Source organism: Aplidium turbinatum, chromosome 10 (assembly GCF_918807975.1).
Source record: "Aplidium turbinatum chromosome 10, kaAplTurb1.1, whole genome shotgun sequence".
In the NCBI taxonomy this organism is placed as follows: Eukaryota; Metazoa; Chordata; class Ascidiacea; order Aplousobranchia; family Polyclinidae; genus Aplidium; species Aplidium turbinatum.
Window position 1 is genome coordinate 9,957,727 of NC_137481.1, and position 13,915 is coordinate 9,971,641.

General features: G+C 36.9%; 2 protein-coding genes across 2 annotated transcripts; one reads left to right on the forward strand and one right to left on the reverse strand.

Moving 5' to 3' along the window:
- The first annotated feature begins 2,199 nt into the window (after positions 1-2,199).
- Positions 2,200-6,510, forward strand: LOC145778942 (uncharacterized). Its single transcript, XM_082590530.1, has 7 exons — positions 2,200-2,426; positions 2,616-2,778; positions 3,752-3,887; positions 4,138-4,272; positions 4,867-4,982; positions 5,796-5,921; positions 6,355-6,510. Exons 1-7 carry the CDS (start codon positions 2,200-2,202, stop codon positions 6,508-6,510), a joined length of 1,059 nt encoding a protein of 352 aa, XP_082446656.1.
- A 1,224-nt stretch (positions 6,511-7,734) lies between these two features.
- On the reverse strand, positions 7,735-9,530 carry LOC145778087 (dnaJ homolog subfamily B member 13-like). The gene has a single exon (XM_082589497.1). It carries the CDS (start codon positions 9,502-9,504, stop codon positions 8,563-8,565), a length of 942 nt encoding a protein of 313 aa, XP_082445623.1. The 5' UTR covers positions 9,505-9,530; the 3' UTR covers positions 7,735-8,562.
- Positions 9,531-13,915: the final 4,385 nt, after the last annotated feature.

Here is a 13,915-nt window from a genome sequence, read left to right on the forward strand (position 1 = left end):
TTCACTAGTTCATTTGACCGGCGTATGCAAAAAGTTGTCTACCTCCAGCAACGCAGCTTACGCAGAGGAGGCTTTTAAGCCACGTCCTCATTCTTCTGAAAATCCTGCGTACCCTACTACCCGCTTCAGTTTTTTTTATAATTATTTTTAAATAACTCTCCATCACTCTATATTTGCAGGAAGTGCAGAACACATAAAGTTTCAGTACTTGTCAAGTAGGTATAACTTAATATCTTTTTTAAGACATGTCCTATAAAACATAAAAAATGCCATAAAATAAACTTATCTGTAGTTTTTGTAACATGTAGCCTGCAATTGTAAACGTAGTGTTCTTTCATGTGGCATCAGCTTGAAATATTAAAAATTGAATTTAATAACTTCTGCAAGAAAATAGCAAGCACTTCGAATATCTTAACATAACGTTGATTCATTACACCATGTAACAAAATTTCGCAAAATTTTTAGTTGCAGTAAAAATTTTACGTATTGTGTTCTGTTACTTCAAACTAATCACCAAAATAGCAAAAAAACATCTGAAGTGTCCTTACTTTTGATAAAATGTCACTTTTTTTGATTGTTAGTTTTACTCATAGATTTTCTGTATCTACCAGCATAGTTTTCCATTAAACGTTAAACGTGTAAGCATGCAAACACAAAGAAATAATATGCAAATATAAGCCATATATATGCATCATGCAAAGATGAAAACACTTCAAAAGTGATCACATTTGTGTGACTTGTGTCTATACACTGATAACTCTTCTCGTATTACCGACTATACACCCCCCCCCCTCTTTCATGTTGAAAATCCACCGCCCTTAATATTTTCTTTCCATATAAGATGAAACCTTTCACCACGTTTTCCGCTTCCACCAATCACCCATAGGCCTACAAGGATCAAAACAATCAAGATGGGAGTGCAGGAAATTTTTATGGACAAGAAACACACCATTTTTCATATTCTTTCATCACATTGTTTCCAAAAGTTGATAATTATTGCTTCATTTAGCCTATTACCAAAATTCTGAATTTATGTCTGTATTAGGTATGTTGAATTCGTCATGAGAGACTTTTTCTATATTTTGATACACTACCGTGTCTTATGCAGCTTTTTGCTCGAGAGTTTAAGAAGTGGCAACTCAGCTGCTGAGTGCTATGCAAAACAGGTGCAGTAGATTAAGTAGAACATAATATGGAAGAATATGCAACGTCATTTAGGTTTTTTATTTTTTTAAACAGTTAACTGTCAACCATATAGAAACAACAGTCTTCTGTATGGTTTCGGGGTTCTCTCCAAACTCTTGAAATGGCAAATACTGTCGTATCAAATGTTGTTTTCTCTTAGTCAGCCATCTAAATTCGACCGATGTGTTCTGCAGATCACATAAGGTGCACAGCTTTTAACTTGATCACTAATTTCCATACCAAAATCACCAAAATACATTTCATAAGTATAAAAACTTTGCTTCTAGCTTTGCTTCACTGCACATTTCGCTTGTTAGTTTGATATGGTTACTGATATAGATAGACCACAGACATACTGTAGCAAAAAGTTTCAAAAACAATCAGTAGAAAGTTTGCATTCACGTGATGATCCAATTCCCAACTTATCTGCAATTTAGGCTAGAGCTTTTTACAGAACACAGCAAGAAACAATGAATGATTGAAACATATTAATTTATTTTATTTTCTGATTACATTAATAGTAAATAAAGACAATTTGAAATTTCTGTACTTGCTCTATTCCGCGATTATGACGAAACAAAGATCCTTGTTAATTGTTATGATACAAGCTACAATTATGAAGCTAAAATGATAGCCACTATGACGTCACACTTTATCGACTTTATAAGGAATTCGGAATAAGAGCTTGAGAAACAGGGTACTAAAAGTTCAAAAACCTTAAATAAATATTTTTTAAACGACACTTGTAGAAAAAAATTGCTAGAAGCATGTTTTAACTAGCAATATCTTTCAAAAAATATTAAAAACTTGGCACAACTAATTTTTTGTTACATGGCGTTATTGTTACCCGGTATTGTTTAGTTGAACCAGATACGTTTCTGTGCAATAACATGTTTTACAAAATTTAACAAAAAACTCATTTTATAAAATAAATCGAGCTATTGTCATCATTTACTTGGTATTATTGAAATAATATTAGGCTACCTACTTTTTCAATTAACAGAAATCGTTGATATGCGAAACGATTACCTCTCCGAAAGTGTAGCGACCTCACGTGACGAAATGTTTAGCTTGGTTGCGCCTTGCGCCAAGTTTGTTCCGTCTGTAAATCGAAAATGGAAAAGATTCATGAAAAAAAGAACAGAACTACCCCATACAAAAGGGTTTACTTTTTTTCCTGAATTGAATCGATGGGACGGCGATGTACTAAATGTTGTCTTCAAACGACCAATATTTGACACGTGAGTGAATGAAATAATAAAGTCATTGATAACTTGGCATAAATAAATAGCCAAGTAGCTTATACTTCCTGTTTCTGTGCAAAGTTTTGTATCGTCTAAACTGGAGCATATCTATATATTGTATTATTGGATATCGAATATTTTTTTTAAATTATTTCTTCTGATTGCATTTTTATTTAAATTTTTTAGGAGGAAATATTTTTCTCATCTTCCGATTGCTGTCGATTTAGTCTTCTATCGCATCCCGCCGATCCAAATAGATGAACAGTTTGGAGCATACTCTGTGCTTGTGAATAAAATGTCAGGACATTTATCCAACAGATCAAGTTCAATGGTACATTTAAGCAATCAGGTACAGTTTCAAATAGTTTGTTTGGCGTGAGTTTGTTGTCAAATTGAAAACAAAACGTAATTTTTGCCAGACCAAGAAAATGCGACGTTGCTTCCGCGTGTGTTTTTGTCAATGATTCAGCATCCCGATTTCATCTTTCCCTTTTAAGGAAAATCAATTTTTTTCCCCTTAGACCGAACTTGGCATTAAATTACTGGTCCCTCACTTTGTAAACTGTCCATCATTTTGTCGTATTTAGTTTACGCCTGAGGGTTGAAGGTTAAGCGTTAAACCAAAGAAGTTAATCAAAAGTCTTGCCAGAAAGCATCGTGTGCTTTCCATCGAGCGTCATTGGTTACGTAGCCTACAGTAACTGGCTGCATTGTGCGCCATTGGTATAGGTTCCAAAAGGCAAGAACGTAACATCAAAACTGCACTTCAAGCGTAAAACAAAGTGCTATCAATAAAATGTTCACATTTTATTCACATTCTCACCAATGCAAGGCCAAGCCAAAATTTCTACAACGTTTCAAATATTGTAGACTTTACGACTCCTAGATTTTTAACTCCTCTAGGACGAGACTACGCGTCTGGTTGCAATCGCAATAACTTTGCATATCAATCATAAAACAATAAAAGCCAACCGCAAAAAAGAAGACTGACGCATGGGCATATCTTAAACCTACAATACGTTGTGGGCTTATGAACTTGCCATATAAGTTACATCCTGTATCTACTTGCTGACTTATAACCCTTTAAGAAAGGTAATTTTATTTTCTATAGCCTGAACAAAGCCAACTATAATAATAGTTGACCAGTGTTTCCCTTTCTTAATTCTTGGTAGTGATGAGCATGCGTTTGTGAAGAAGTTAATGGACTGAGCAGGCTTTCTTTGATCCAATCCGAAATATTTGTCTATGTGTTTAGCATTCAATCACTCGTAACAGGTTTCAGCTAAATGATGTTCTTTAAACAAGCTTTATATTTGATTTAGTCCTCATGCGCAACGTCAGATGGATTTATGATGGTGTTAAGTCTTGATCTTAATATTTCGATGAGATGGTTCTTCCAAGAAGATTCTCCTCTTCATTTGACCGTCCAAGTTACTACAGTTCAACAATTGTTTGCTGGTAAGTAAGATTGCAACCAAATAGGGTACTATAGGCTATGGTGACTAAAAATTAAAAAAAATCGGCTTCGACTGTACAATGTAGCAAAAACAAGAACCATCACTAACTTGGCAAAAATTAAGGCTAGTCTATATCAGATTCTTTGCATTTCCTTTAATAACTTTTTTCAAGGATTGATGACAGTCAGTTTGCTTACTCTTTTTAATGCCAGCAAAAGACATTAAATTAAAGTTTTTTTGGTCTTTTGCAGATCCTTCTTTGTCTCCTCAAGTTACTAATGTGATCAGACAAGCTCTAGCCATCAGATTTTCTTTTCAAGCGCCAAACGGTTCAAAAGTTGAAGCACTACAACAACTACGCAATCTATTGTTTCCTGGACAAGAAAGTGAATATTTTTTATGTCTTTAGTAATCTTCTTTTTTATCATTATAGGCTACTATTCCGTGATATGATTTTCATAACTGAAAATGTTGCAAATGCAAAAAGCTTAAAAAACAAATAAAAATCAAACTCTACACAGATGTTTCTGAAGGTTTATAAACAAAAGTTTTTTGCAAAAGTATGCGCAAACTGGTGGCAACCATTGAAATCGGTTTTTCTTCGTTTCTCCTTGTTAGTTGCAATATTAATAGTTATATTAAAATGATAGCCCATATCACAATATTAATCTTTTGTGATTAAGTTACGCCTTTGTCCGCCCCGATAGTTCAGTTGGTTAGCGCGTGACCTCGTGGACGAAGAAGCTTCAAGATCAAGCGGCGCTGGTACGATTCTTGGGGTGTGCGCTTGAGCAACGCATTCTAAAGACTGCTCTTCATTCAGCGGCACCTAATGGATAAAATAATTCCCCGGCAACAACACTTCAACAATCGGAAACTTCACTGTCTACAAGTGTGCAAAACTACCAGCAGGAATAACTTTTCGAGGCTTTGTCAGTCCGACGATAAAGATTCAAAACCAACCAACTTTTTCCGCACAGGGTTAAGATATCGTCGTAGTTTGGTCTCAAGATCCAAGCGAAATTCAAAAAAAGTGGTCGATACACGAAGGTGCCATTTAGCTTCTTATCAAATCAACTTCAGACGGGATATCCAAGTAAATAACTTGTTGCTTAGTCGCAATTTAAATAGACTATAGGCTACAGGTGTTCCAAAATTGAAGACTAAAACTATGATTAAGTCGCAATATTTACATTTGAAGCTAATACAAAATTGTGTAGTTTATTAACGACAGTATTCAAAGCATCTTTCCAAGTAAAAACTTATTTAGTAGTTGAGTTTGTTACACTAAGTTACTAACCCGTAAAATATTGTTTAATCGGCTACTCGTTCTGATAGGCCTATAGCTTTGCCAAACATTAATTTTTTTTTTTAATTCTCTTTTGTGACTTAGTTTTGATTGGTTTGAATCTTTATCGTTGGACTGAAAAAGCCTCTGATAATTTTTTTAACGTTTTTACATGATTATACTTGTGAACAAGGCCGTTGAGAGGATAATTTGGGTCGGTACCAATGAGATCTTTGGGCCCATAAATCAAACTAAGAAAAATGCAGGCCCCGACAGCTCAGTTGGTTAACCGTAACGCGTGACTTCGTCAACGAAGAAACTTCAGGATCAAGGTGGCGCTGGTTTGACTTTCGGGGTGTGCTCTTGAGAAAAGCATTCTAAAGACTGCTCTCCATTTAGTGGTACCTAATGGGTGGAATAATTCCTAGGCAACAACACTTTAACAATCGGAAAACTTTACTGTGTCAATCTCACTAAGTGCCGTTGAATAGCTAGAAAGCAGTCCTTAAATGCATTACTCAAGCGCACAACCCAAGAGCAGAACCAGCGTCGCTTGATACAATTTGATCTATTGAGACATCAAATAAAAAATGCTTTTACTTTGCATCTTTTATTCTTTAGTGGCAGTTGCCTGAAATGAGATTCGATTACCCAAAACCAGCTGAAATTAGAGAATGTTCCGGTATTTGTGACTGGGTGTCTTTACACTACCTAAACGCAACTCAACATGCTTTTATCATGAAAGAAGTAAGTTTTTTGACGATGAAGACCAAAACTAGCTACAATTCATAGTAGACTACTGTATTGGATGAAGCTGAACTTATTTTAACACAGTAATGGAACACAGAAATATGCGACTTCAAAATAACATATTCGTGATTAAAGTGATATCCGATGTTAGGCTAATTTTGTAGTTTTTTACCGTAACGAAAGTATTGTATTGAGCTGAGCCTACAAGATCAAATGGCATGTTTTAGTTTAGTTTTTGAATCTTTATCCTCGGACTGACAAAGCCTTTGTTAAGTTATTTCTGGCGGTTTTGCATGCTTGCAAACTGTACAGGCTTTAAACCATTCACAGGCTATTTTCTGACTTTCGGTAAATCCTTAAAGTTATTGGATGAAACGCTATCTGTACTGTATACTGTGGCCTTTTAATTCTTGTTTCAATCTTCTTTCAGCAAGAAGAAAACAGACGCAACCCTCCAGTTCCTCCAACAGTTTGTTGTGCTCCAGTAAACTACCGCAGTCTTATGGTTTATGCAATAGATAGCAATCAAACCGTCAAAGACTTCGAAAAAACAAGCATTGTTGTGACAGGCTGCGGCTGCTTGTGACTACGCAGATTTTGATTCAATGTATCGTAGAATTGCAATGAAACTGACAGTGCTATGTGCAAATCTGTCGTAGTTTCCTTGTTATTTCTATTTTGTATAGCAGTCGGATGTATTTTGGATGTCACCCTGAGAATGAAGGATCAGAGGTTATGAGACCTCAATGTGGACTGAATCAACTGCTTCACAGCCAGTAGGCTAAATCTGTAATATATTTGTTTGTTTATCTTTATCCTGCATTGCGGGAAAGCGGACTTGAGCGCTATGCATCGGTGTACGGCTTCCAACATACACCTGACCCACGCTGCAGCCGACGGCAATGTCTGTTTTCCGGTTGTCTACTTTACTTGTGACTTAAATTTGGTACTACCCATTACTCGAAATCGATCACTAGATAGAGGCAATTATCGTTAAGTTTCTTGCCCAGAGAAACAACAGCAAGTGCGGGTGGCTGGAGTCGAACATGCAGGCTCTCGACTGCGAGCCCAACGCGCTAACCACTCGCGACTGCGAGCCCAACGCGCTAACTCGTTCGTCACGCGCAGATTCAACAGATGGTTGGAGATACACCTATCGTTTTTGTTAAATTTCCTGCAACCTTAGCCTAAACCTATTGTTCAAGCAAGGGCCTATATCTAGTCTATAACTTTTCTCTAATTTAATTTAAATTGCAAAAATTATGAGATAAACAGTGTTGCCATTTTGAAACATTTGTTTGGATACAACCCTTTTATTGCACCTTATTTCAGTCATCCTTTAATTATTATTGTTTGAGTACTGAGTGCATCGTGTTGATCTTTCAATAAAGAACGAAAGTCAGGATAAGATTAGAAACTGCTTCTTAGCAACTCGCAAACACATTTGGTCTCTTTTGTCTTCGTAGCAATTGAGCTTGCCACGATAGTCAGGTCAGCTATAGCCTAGGAGGCGCGTTTGATTGGTGAAGAATTGGTGCTGTGCTTTCCTTTGATCGCGCTATCAAAAAATTCACTGCTTCCATTAAAATACGGTAGCCTAGGTTTTAAAACAAATATTTTAGGTTTAGTAAGTTATAGCCTAGAAGTGTTAAACAGGGACGCGGCCACGGGGGAGGCAAATTTTATCTTACCACCAAAAAAATGTTAGGTTTTAATACCATCGTAATTCATGTTGAACGACATTTGCCCCACTTCAACAGTTGCTTTTGCCCCCTAATTTTTTCCAATTAGCCAATGTCACTGGTGAGATGCTCAAATTTTAATCTTGTTCTTCAACAAATACATATCGATGTCTCTACTGAACGATTGCCGAAGATTTTCAGAACAAAATCTACTTCGTTTTGGAAATAAATTTTATCTCTTTGTTTTGCTGTAGAAAAGTTTCGGAAAATTTTCTGGTTCAAATACGCTCAAGTCATTGAACACAAGCCGAAATAGATCGACACAAATAACAATGAAAATAATATTCACGCTGGAGCCGGAGCTGAAATAAACAGCAACAGCGTTTTCACAACCTTTGTGTGTAGGAAAGCGCAGACCTGGAATCGGTCAGATAAGTCAACGATGATATGTAATCGTTTTGCAACCTTAGATAAAAATACACAAAATGATATTTGCAGTAGACCACAGTGACCTAAAAGATATCCGAAAGTTCCAAGTTAAATAACTATGTTGCCGGTACTAGAGCACAATTGTAAATGAAATCATGGCTAGTACGCTAAAAAAACAAAAAAAAAAACAATAAAAAACGCACGCAGCCATGCACGAGAAAAGTGATGGAGTTGAAGAAAAGAGAATGCAGTCTTTGGTATGGATGGGAGTTGACATGAAACATTTTGTTAAATGGAGTATCTTGTAAAAACACCAAGCAAACGTCGTGGTCTGCAACAACGCGACAGACAAGAGTTACAAAGAAACAACAGTAAGAAATATAGTTATAAGCGAAAATGTTAGTTTGTGACATTTAACGTACAATCAAAAGTTCCAACAAGCAAAAACACAAAATATTTTTTTACAAAAATGGAATTGTACGTCAATCCAACCAATTGTAAAGGATTTGGATGCGCAGAGTTAGAATTCAAATCAACAAGGCCTGGCGAATAAGTTGTTTTTTCTCCGTTGTCAGTTGAGTTGGGAAGACGATATCAAACTCTATCACAAGGTCTCCTCTTTGGCCAGGCTTTTTTGACAAAGGCATCCCTTCTCCGGGAACAATTTTACTGTACTTTGGATGAACTATGTCATTGATGGGGATGTTCAGTAATCTACCGTCCAACGTTGGGACTTCAATGCTGCATCCTATCAGTGCCTTCCCTAGAGCAATTTTAGAAATATAGATGAGGTTATTTCCATGGCGACTGAAAAGAGGGTGGTGCTTATCACGAACAACGAATACAATGTCAGCTGGAACATTATTGGGACCCTGGTCTCCTTCTTGCGGAAAAGTAACTTTAGTTCCGGCTTTCCAGCCTGGTTTTACATGAATGGTCAAAATTTTGTCTCTGATGCTTGAAGTGTGTCCATCTTCATTCATAACTCGACGAGATATCTTCATCTTTTTTGTGCAACCATGAAACAACTCTTCAAGGGATAGAAACAAATCTCGTTCAATTGGAGGATCTTGTTGTTTCCGTCCTCTCCCTCTTATTCCTCCAAACCCCGTCATGAAGTCACCATTTGTGTCAAAAAAGTCAGCAAATGGGTTAGAACCCCCAAAAAACTCTCGAAAAACTTTCTCTGGATCGCCATGGAATGTGTAACCAGACGTGAAACCGCTCCCTTCGTTTGAAGGAATTCCTCCTTTCAATCCTTCTTCCCCAAACTGATCATAAGTAGCACGTTTTTGAGGATCATTTAAAACATCATACGCCTCTGCAATTTGCTTAAACTTTTCAACTGCTCCAGGATCTTTGTTTTTGTCAGGATGGAATTTCAAAGCTAATTTTCTGTACGCTTTCTTTATATCAGCATCTGTTGCATTTCTGGTCAAACCCAGGATAGCATAGTAATCAACACCCATGGTTAAACTTTAAGATTTGATAAATAACCTCTGAAAATAAAATAGATAAATGAAGCTAAGCTGTAAAAATCATGGGTAAGCTAATGCTTGAGAAACTACTGTTAACACTAATTCATTTTGTTGTCATGTGTTGTTTTTTCATTTGTTACATAAGCTTATTGAAGGTGGCGTCTGACTTGGTGACCTTTTTTGATCTTTTCACTGTCTCCTTTTCATTCAGTAGCAATTATAAGTTGTTAATTGTGTCATGGTTGATGTTTTAGCCGTGTCTGCTATATGGAGAATAAACTCAATTGATTAAAAGTCTAATCACAGCAATGCTTATGGGTCTGCTACTATTTGGTGAGTCTGATTCGGTGAGTCCGATTCGGTGAGTCCGATTCGGTGAGTTCCTAACCTCTAACCTTAACCCCAAACCCCTAACCCTAAAACGGCAATGATAATTAGGCTACGGTACCCAATAATTTTAAAAAAAAATTGAAAAAATCCCCCGTTAAGGGATCGGACTCACCGAATCAGACTCACCGAATCGGACTCATCGAATCGGACTCACCGAATCGGACTCACCGAAACGGGCCATTCCGATGCTTATTGCTTATAGTACAAATGCTACCAGTGATAAACCACTTTTCAAAAAAGCGTTCACAATGAGATGTGAACAGATTAAGTTGTAGTTCAATATATAGTATATTCAAAGATGAATAAAACATATATGGAGTATGATAATTGAAGGAGTTGTGAAAAAAAAACACAATATCATTGAGGATTAAAAAAATAAACTGAAGAATTGTTTGGCTTACCTAACCATCAATCACACATATGATTAACCATAGATAAGTTTCCAGAACTATATAATATGTTACATGCTGTACAATAACAATTGAACATTACCATTAAAACTACAAAAAAGGTGGTCAATGCCAAGAAAACAACCAAGCGGAGTAAATGAAAGCATTTTAGTTTCTACTCCTTATTTTATTGATTCATGAGATTCTATTAGAAAAAAAACTTTCTGAGGATCCCAATAAGAGTAATAGAAGTTGTTAAGGTTTTAGGAGAGCAGTAACAATACTTGTTACATGTTGCCAATTATCTGTACAACAAATTTATAAAAAAATAAGGTGAGTTAGTCTTATATTGTAAGTTAGACGTTTTAGTGATAAACAGATGAAATAACAAAATTCAATAAAATTAAAAATGAAGATATTGAGATCCTCTTTAAGCAGCACGGCTAAAATGGTAATAATTATTATTGTCAAAAGTAGATCAGAATCCTATGGATATGTTTTGAGAAAGAAAACAGCCCACCTAATAAATAAAATCCACAATCTGAAACTGTTTGCTTGCAGCTGCCATGAACGACCAATGCAAAAAAGATAGCGAGACTGTGTTTGCAATGAAATGGGTGTCTCGGCATGACAAACCAACAAGCACATGGCTATAGGTTTGCTGGGCGATAGTTACCATGATGAAATAAACTCACAAAAAAATGAAATTGGTTGTGTATATGTGCATTGTTATGGTGCGTAAAACATTAATTAACGAGGCTATAAAACAACTCATATATTCTTGTTTGTAAAAACAATGAAAATTATATGATATTCTTGTTTATATATATTTCTTTGGCTGTGGCTATATTTACACTATATAGTGTAATAATAGCCTCAATAGTGTTGCCAGATAAGGAATTCTGCCCTAATTTGAGAAAAGTTTAAAGCTGTTGAAAACGAAAACTTGTATTTTGGAATTTTTTTTAGCCCTGGGCAAAGATCAAAACCCTAACGCTATTCATAACTCAAACCCTTACCTTAACCCTTCCTAACTCTGGCAACACCTGATTGTAACCATGGTATTAAGTGTGGAAAAATAGCCACTTCCATTTTTTTTATTTTTCAAATGGAGATTGAAACTACTACGCCTTCTATAAATCAGTACAGTCATTCAAAACCATCTCACAGTATAAGGTTTATCCAATAGTTAGATTTACTAAAAATTAGTAGCCTATAGTGTATTAAATTTTTTAAGGTCCAAGTTTAAAAGGTATCTACGCCTGAAAAAATGTTTAAGCACCCTTGGCAACGTTTAAAACAACCTACCTAGTCAATGTACATTGTACAGTGCAAGCATGTCGTCATCTAACCAACTTAATAAAAAGAAACCTCAAAATTCTGTAAAAAGCTGCCTTTTGATAGTTTAAGCCAAACTTACAAAAACTTTTGCTTGTTTCCTTTCTATACAATGTACTGCTTAGGCCTACTGTTTTACCACAGCTTTTAATGGTTTCAAAATACTTGCAATTAAAGTTACTCTTCATTTTAACTTGGGTTTTTATAGCCTTCTTTAGGTAGAATTTAGTTCATTAAAAACTTGAACTATTAACCCCGGCAAACGTTTTAAGGAAACCTTATTTGATTTCTAGAGATTAATCTGAGAACCACCATTGCACTTTCTGAAAAAATTTACAAAATAATCTCAATGGAGAAGCTTCTAGAACTTCAATAAACATTTAGACACAACGCTAGCTTATTTAAAACCTTGCATCAATAGAGTTAACTGAAAGATATTCATGCTGTTGGTTGCTTTGTATATGGCAAAATAACTATTACCTAATGCCTCCCATCTTACCATCATCCAGTTTCAAGTTAAAACTCGCTGTTGTCAAGGGAGATGTGAGTTTGGTTTTGGAAAAGACTTGTTATGGTTCAGTGAATATATCCTGCCAGCAAATTACCACTTGATGACGTACATTAGATTTCAACAAAAAGGAGAAAACAGTTATTTAGATAATTTTTTTTTTTTTAAGTTTTCATCACTGATATAATCAACTATACGTTAATTTTATTAACTAGTGATAATATTGTACTTTTTAGCGTACCTATAATGAAGAACACTTCATTGAGTGGTGAGGATTGATTGATTGATTGAATTTTTATCTCGGACTGAGAAAGCTTCTTGCCGAGCTTAATCCTGGCAGTTTCGCATAGCCTACTTGAAGAGGCTTTGAATCACTGACGCAGGCCCGGTTACCGAGATTGAAAGAGTGAAGTTTCCGATTGTTGAAATATTGTTGTCGGGGAATTATTCCATCCATTAGATGCCGCTGAATGGAAAGCAGTCCTTAACACGCGTTACTCAAGCGCACCTTGGAGTAAAACTTGACCGGCAGTTGACCTACAGACCCCACATCGAGTCACTCCGTGCCAAGGTTACCTCGCGAAATAACCTCTTGAGAAGCCTAGCAGGAACAGGATGGGGAGCCCGAGCATCAACCTTGCGTACAAGTGCACTAGCCTTGGTCTACAGCTCAGCCGAATATGCCTCAGCTGTATGGAACCGCAGCAGACACACAAAAAAGATGGATGTGTGCATTAACGACACCTTGCGCATCATCACTGGCTGTCTCCGCCCCACACCTACTGCTTATCTGCCAACTTTGGCTGGCATTGCTCCTGCTCATGTCCGTAGGGAAGAAGCCTCTCACAAACTGGCTCTACATGCGAGACTCGATCCTCAACACCTTCTCTACAGTCACTCCCAAACAAATGGACCAGTCAGACCTCAACGCCTATCATCAAGGCGCCCATTCCATCGATATGCTACACAACTTGTGGATAAGAACTTCAGCTGCATGGAAACATGGGCCCAAGAATGGAACGAGCTGCCACATATCCCTCCCCAGTTTTCAGTTATGCCAGCACTCTCCATCCCTCCTGGAGCAGACTTCTCAAGAAAGGCATGGGTCACATTGAACAGGATCAGATGTGACGTTGGCTGTACTGGAGCTAATTTGTTTAGGTGGGGGTTGCATAATTCGCCGATATGTGTCTGCGGAGCGGTAGAACAAACAATGCAACACATACTCCACGAATGTCCCATCTTACGACCCCCAAGTGGAATCACTGGTATCCGACAACTGGACCCAACTACCGTATCTTGGCTGCACGAGGAGGCAATGCCAATCTAAGCTACTACAAGTCAAACGAGAGAAGAAGAAGACTCAAGCGCACACCCCGAGAGTCGAACCAGCGCCACTTGATCTTGAAGCTTCTTTGTTCCAGAAGTCACGCGTTAACCAACAGAGCTATCGGGGTGGATACAGGAGAGACTACTTTACTAATTTAGCAATTACACACTTTCATGAGGATATCATAATCAAGTCAAGTCAATTTATTTTGTTTCAATAGCGCCACATATAAAACAAACAAGCAGAATAAATGAAAAGTAAAAACAATGCATTATAAGTTACAGCTGTTGGTTAGTTTATGGCGCAATCAGGATGATGGTGAAAGAACATAAACGGTCTTCTAGTCAGCCACCACACCATCACAATAATTTTATCTGCACATTTATGTACACATGTGTGCAGAGGCAGGCATACTATTTCAATAAATAAAAAGGGTTGGTTGGTTGG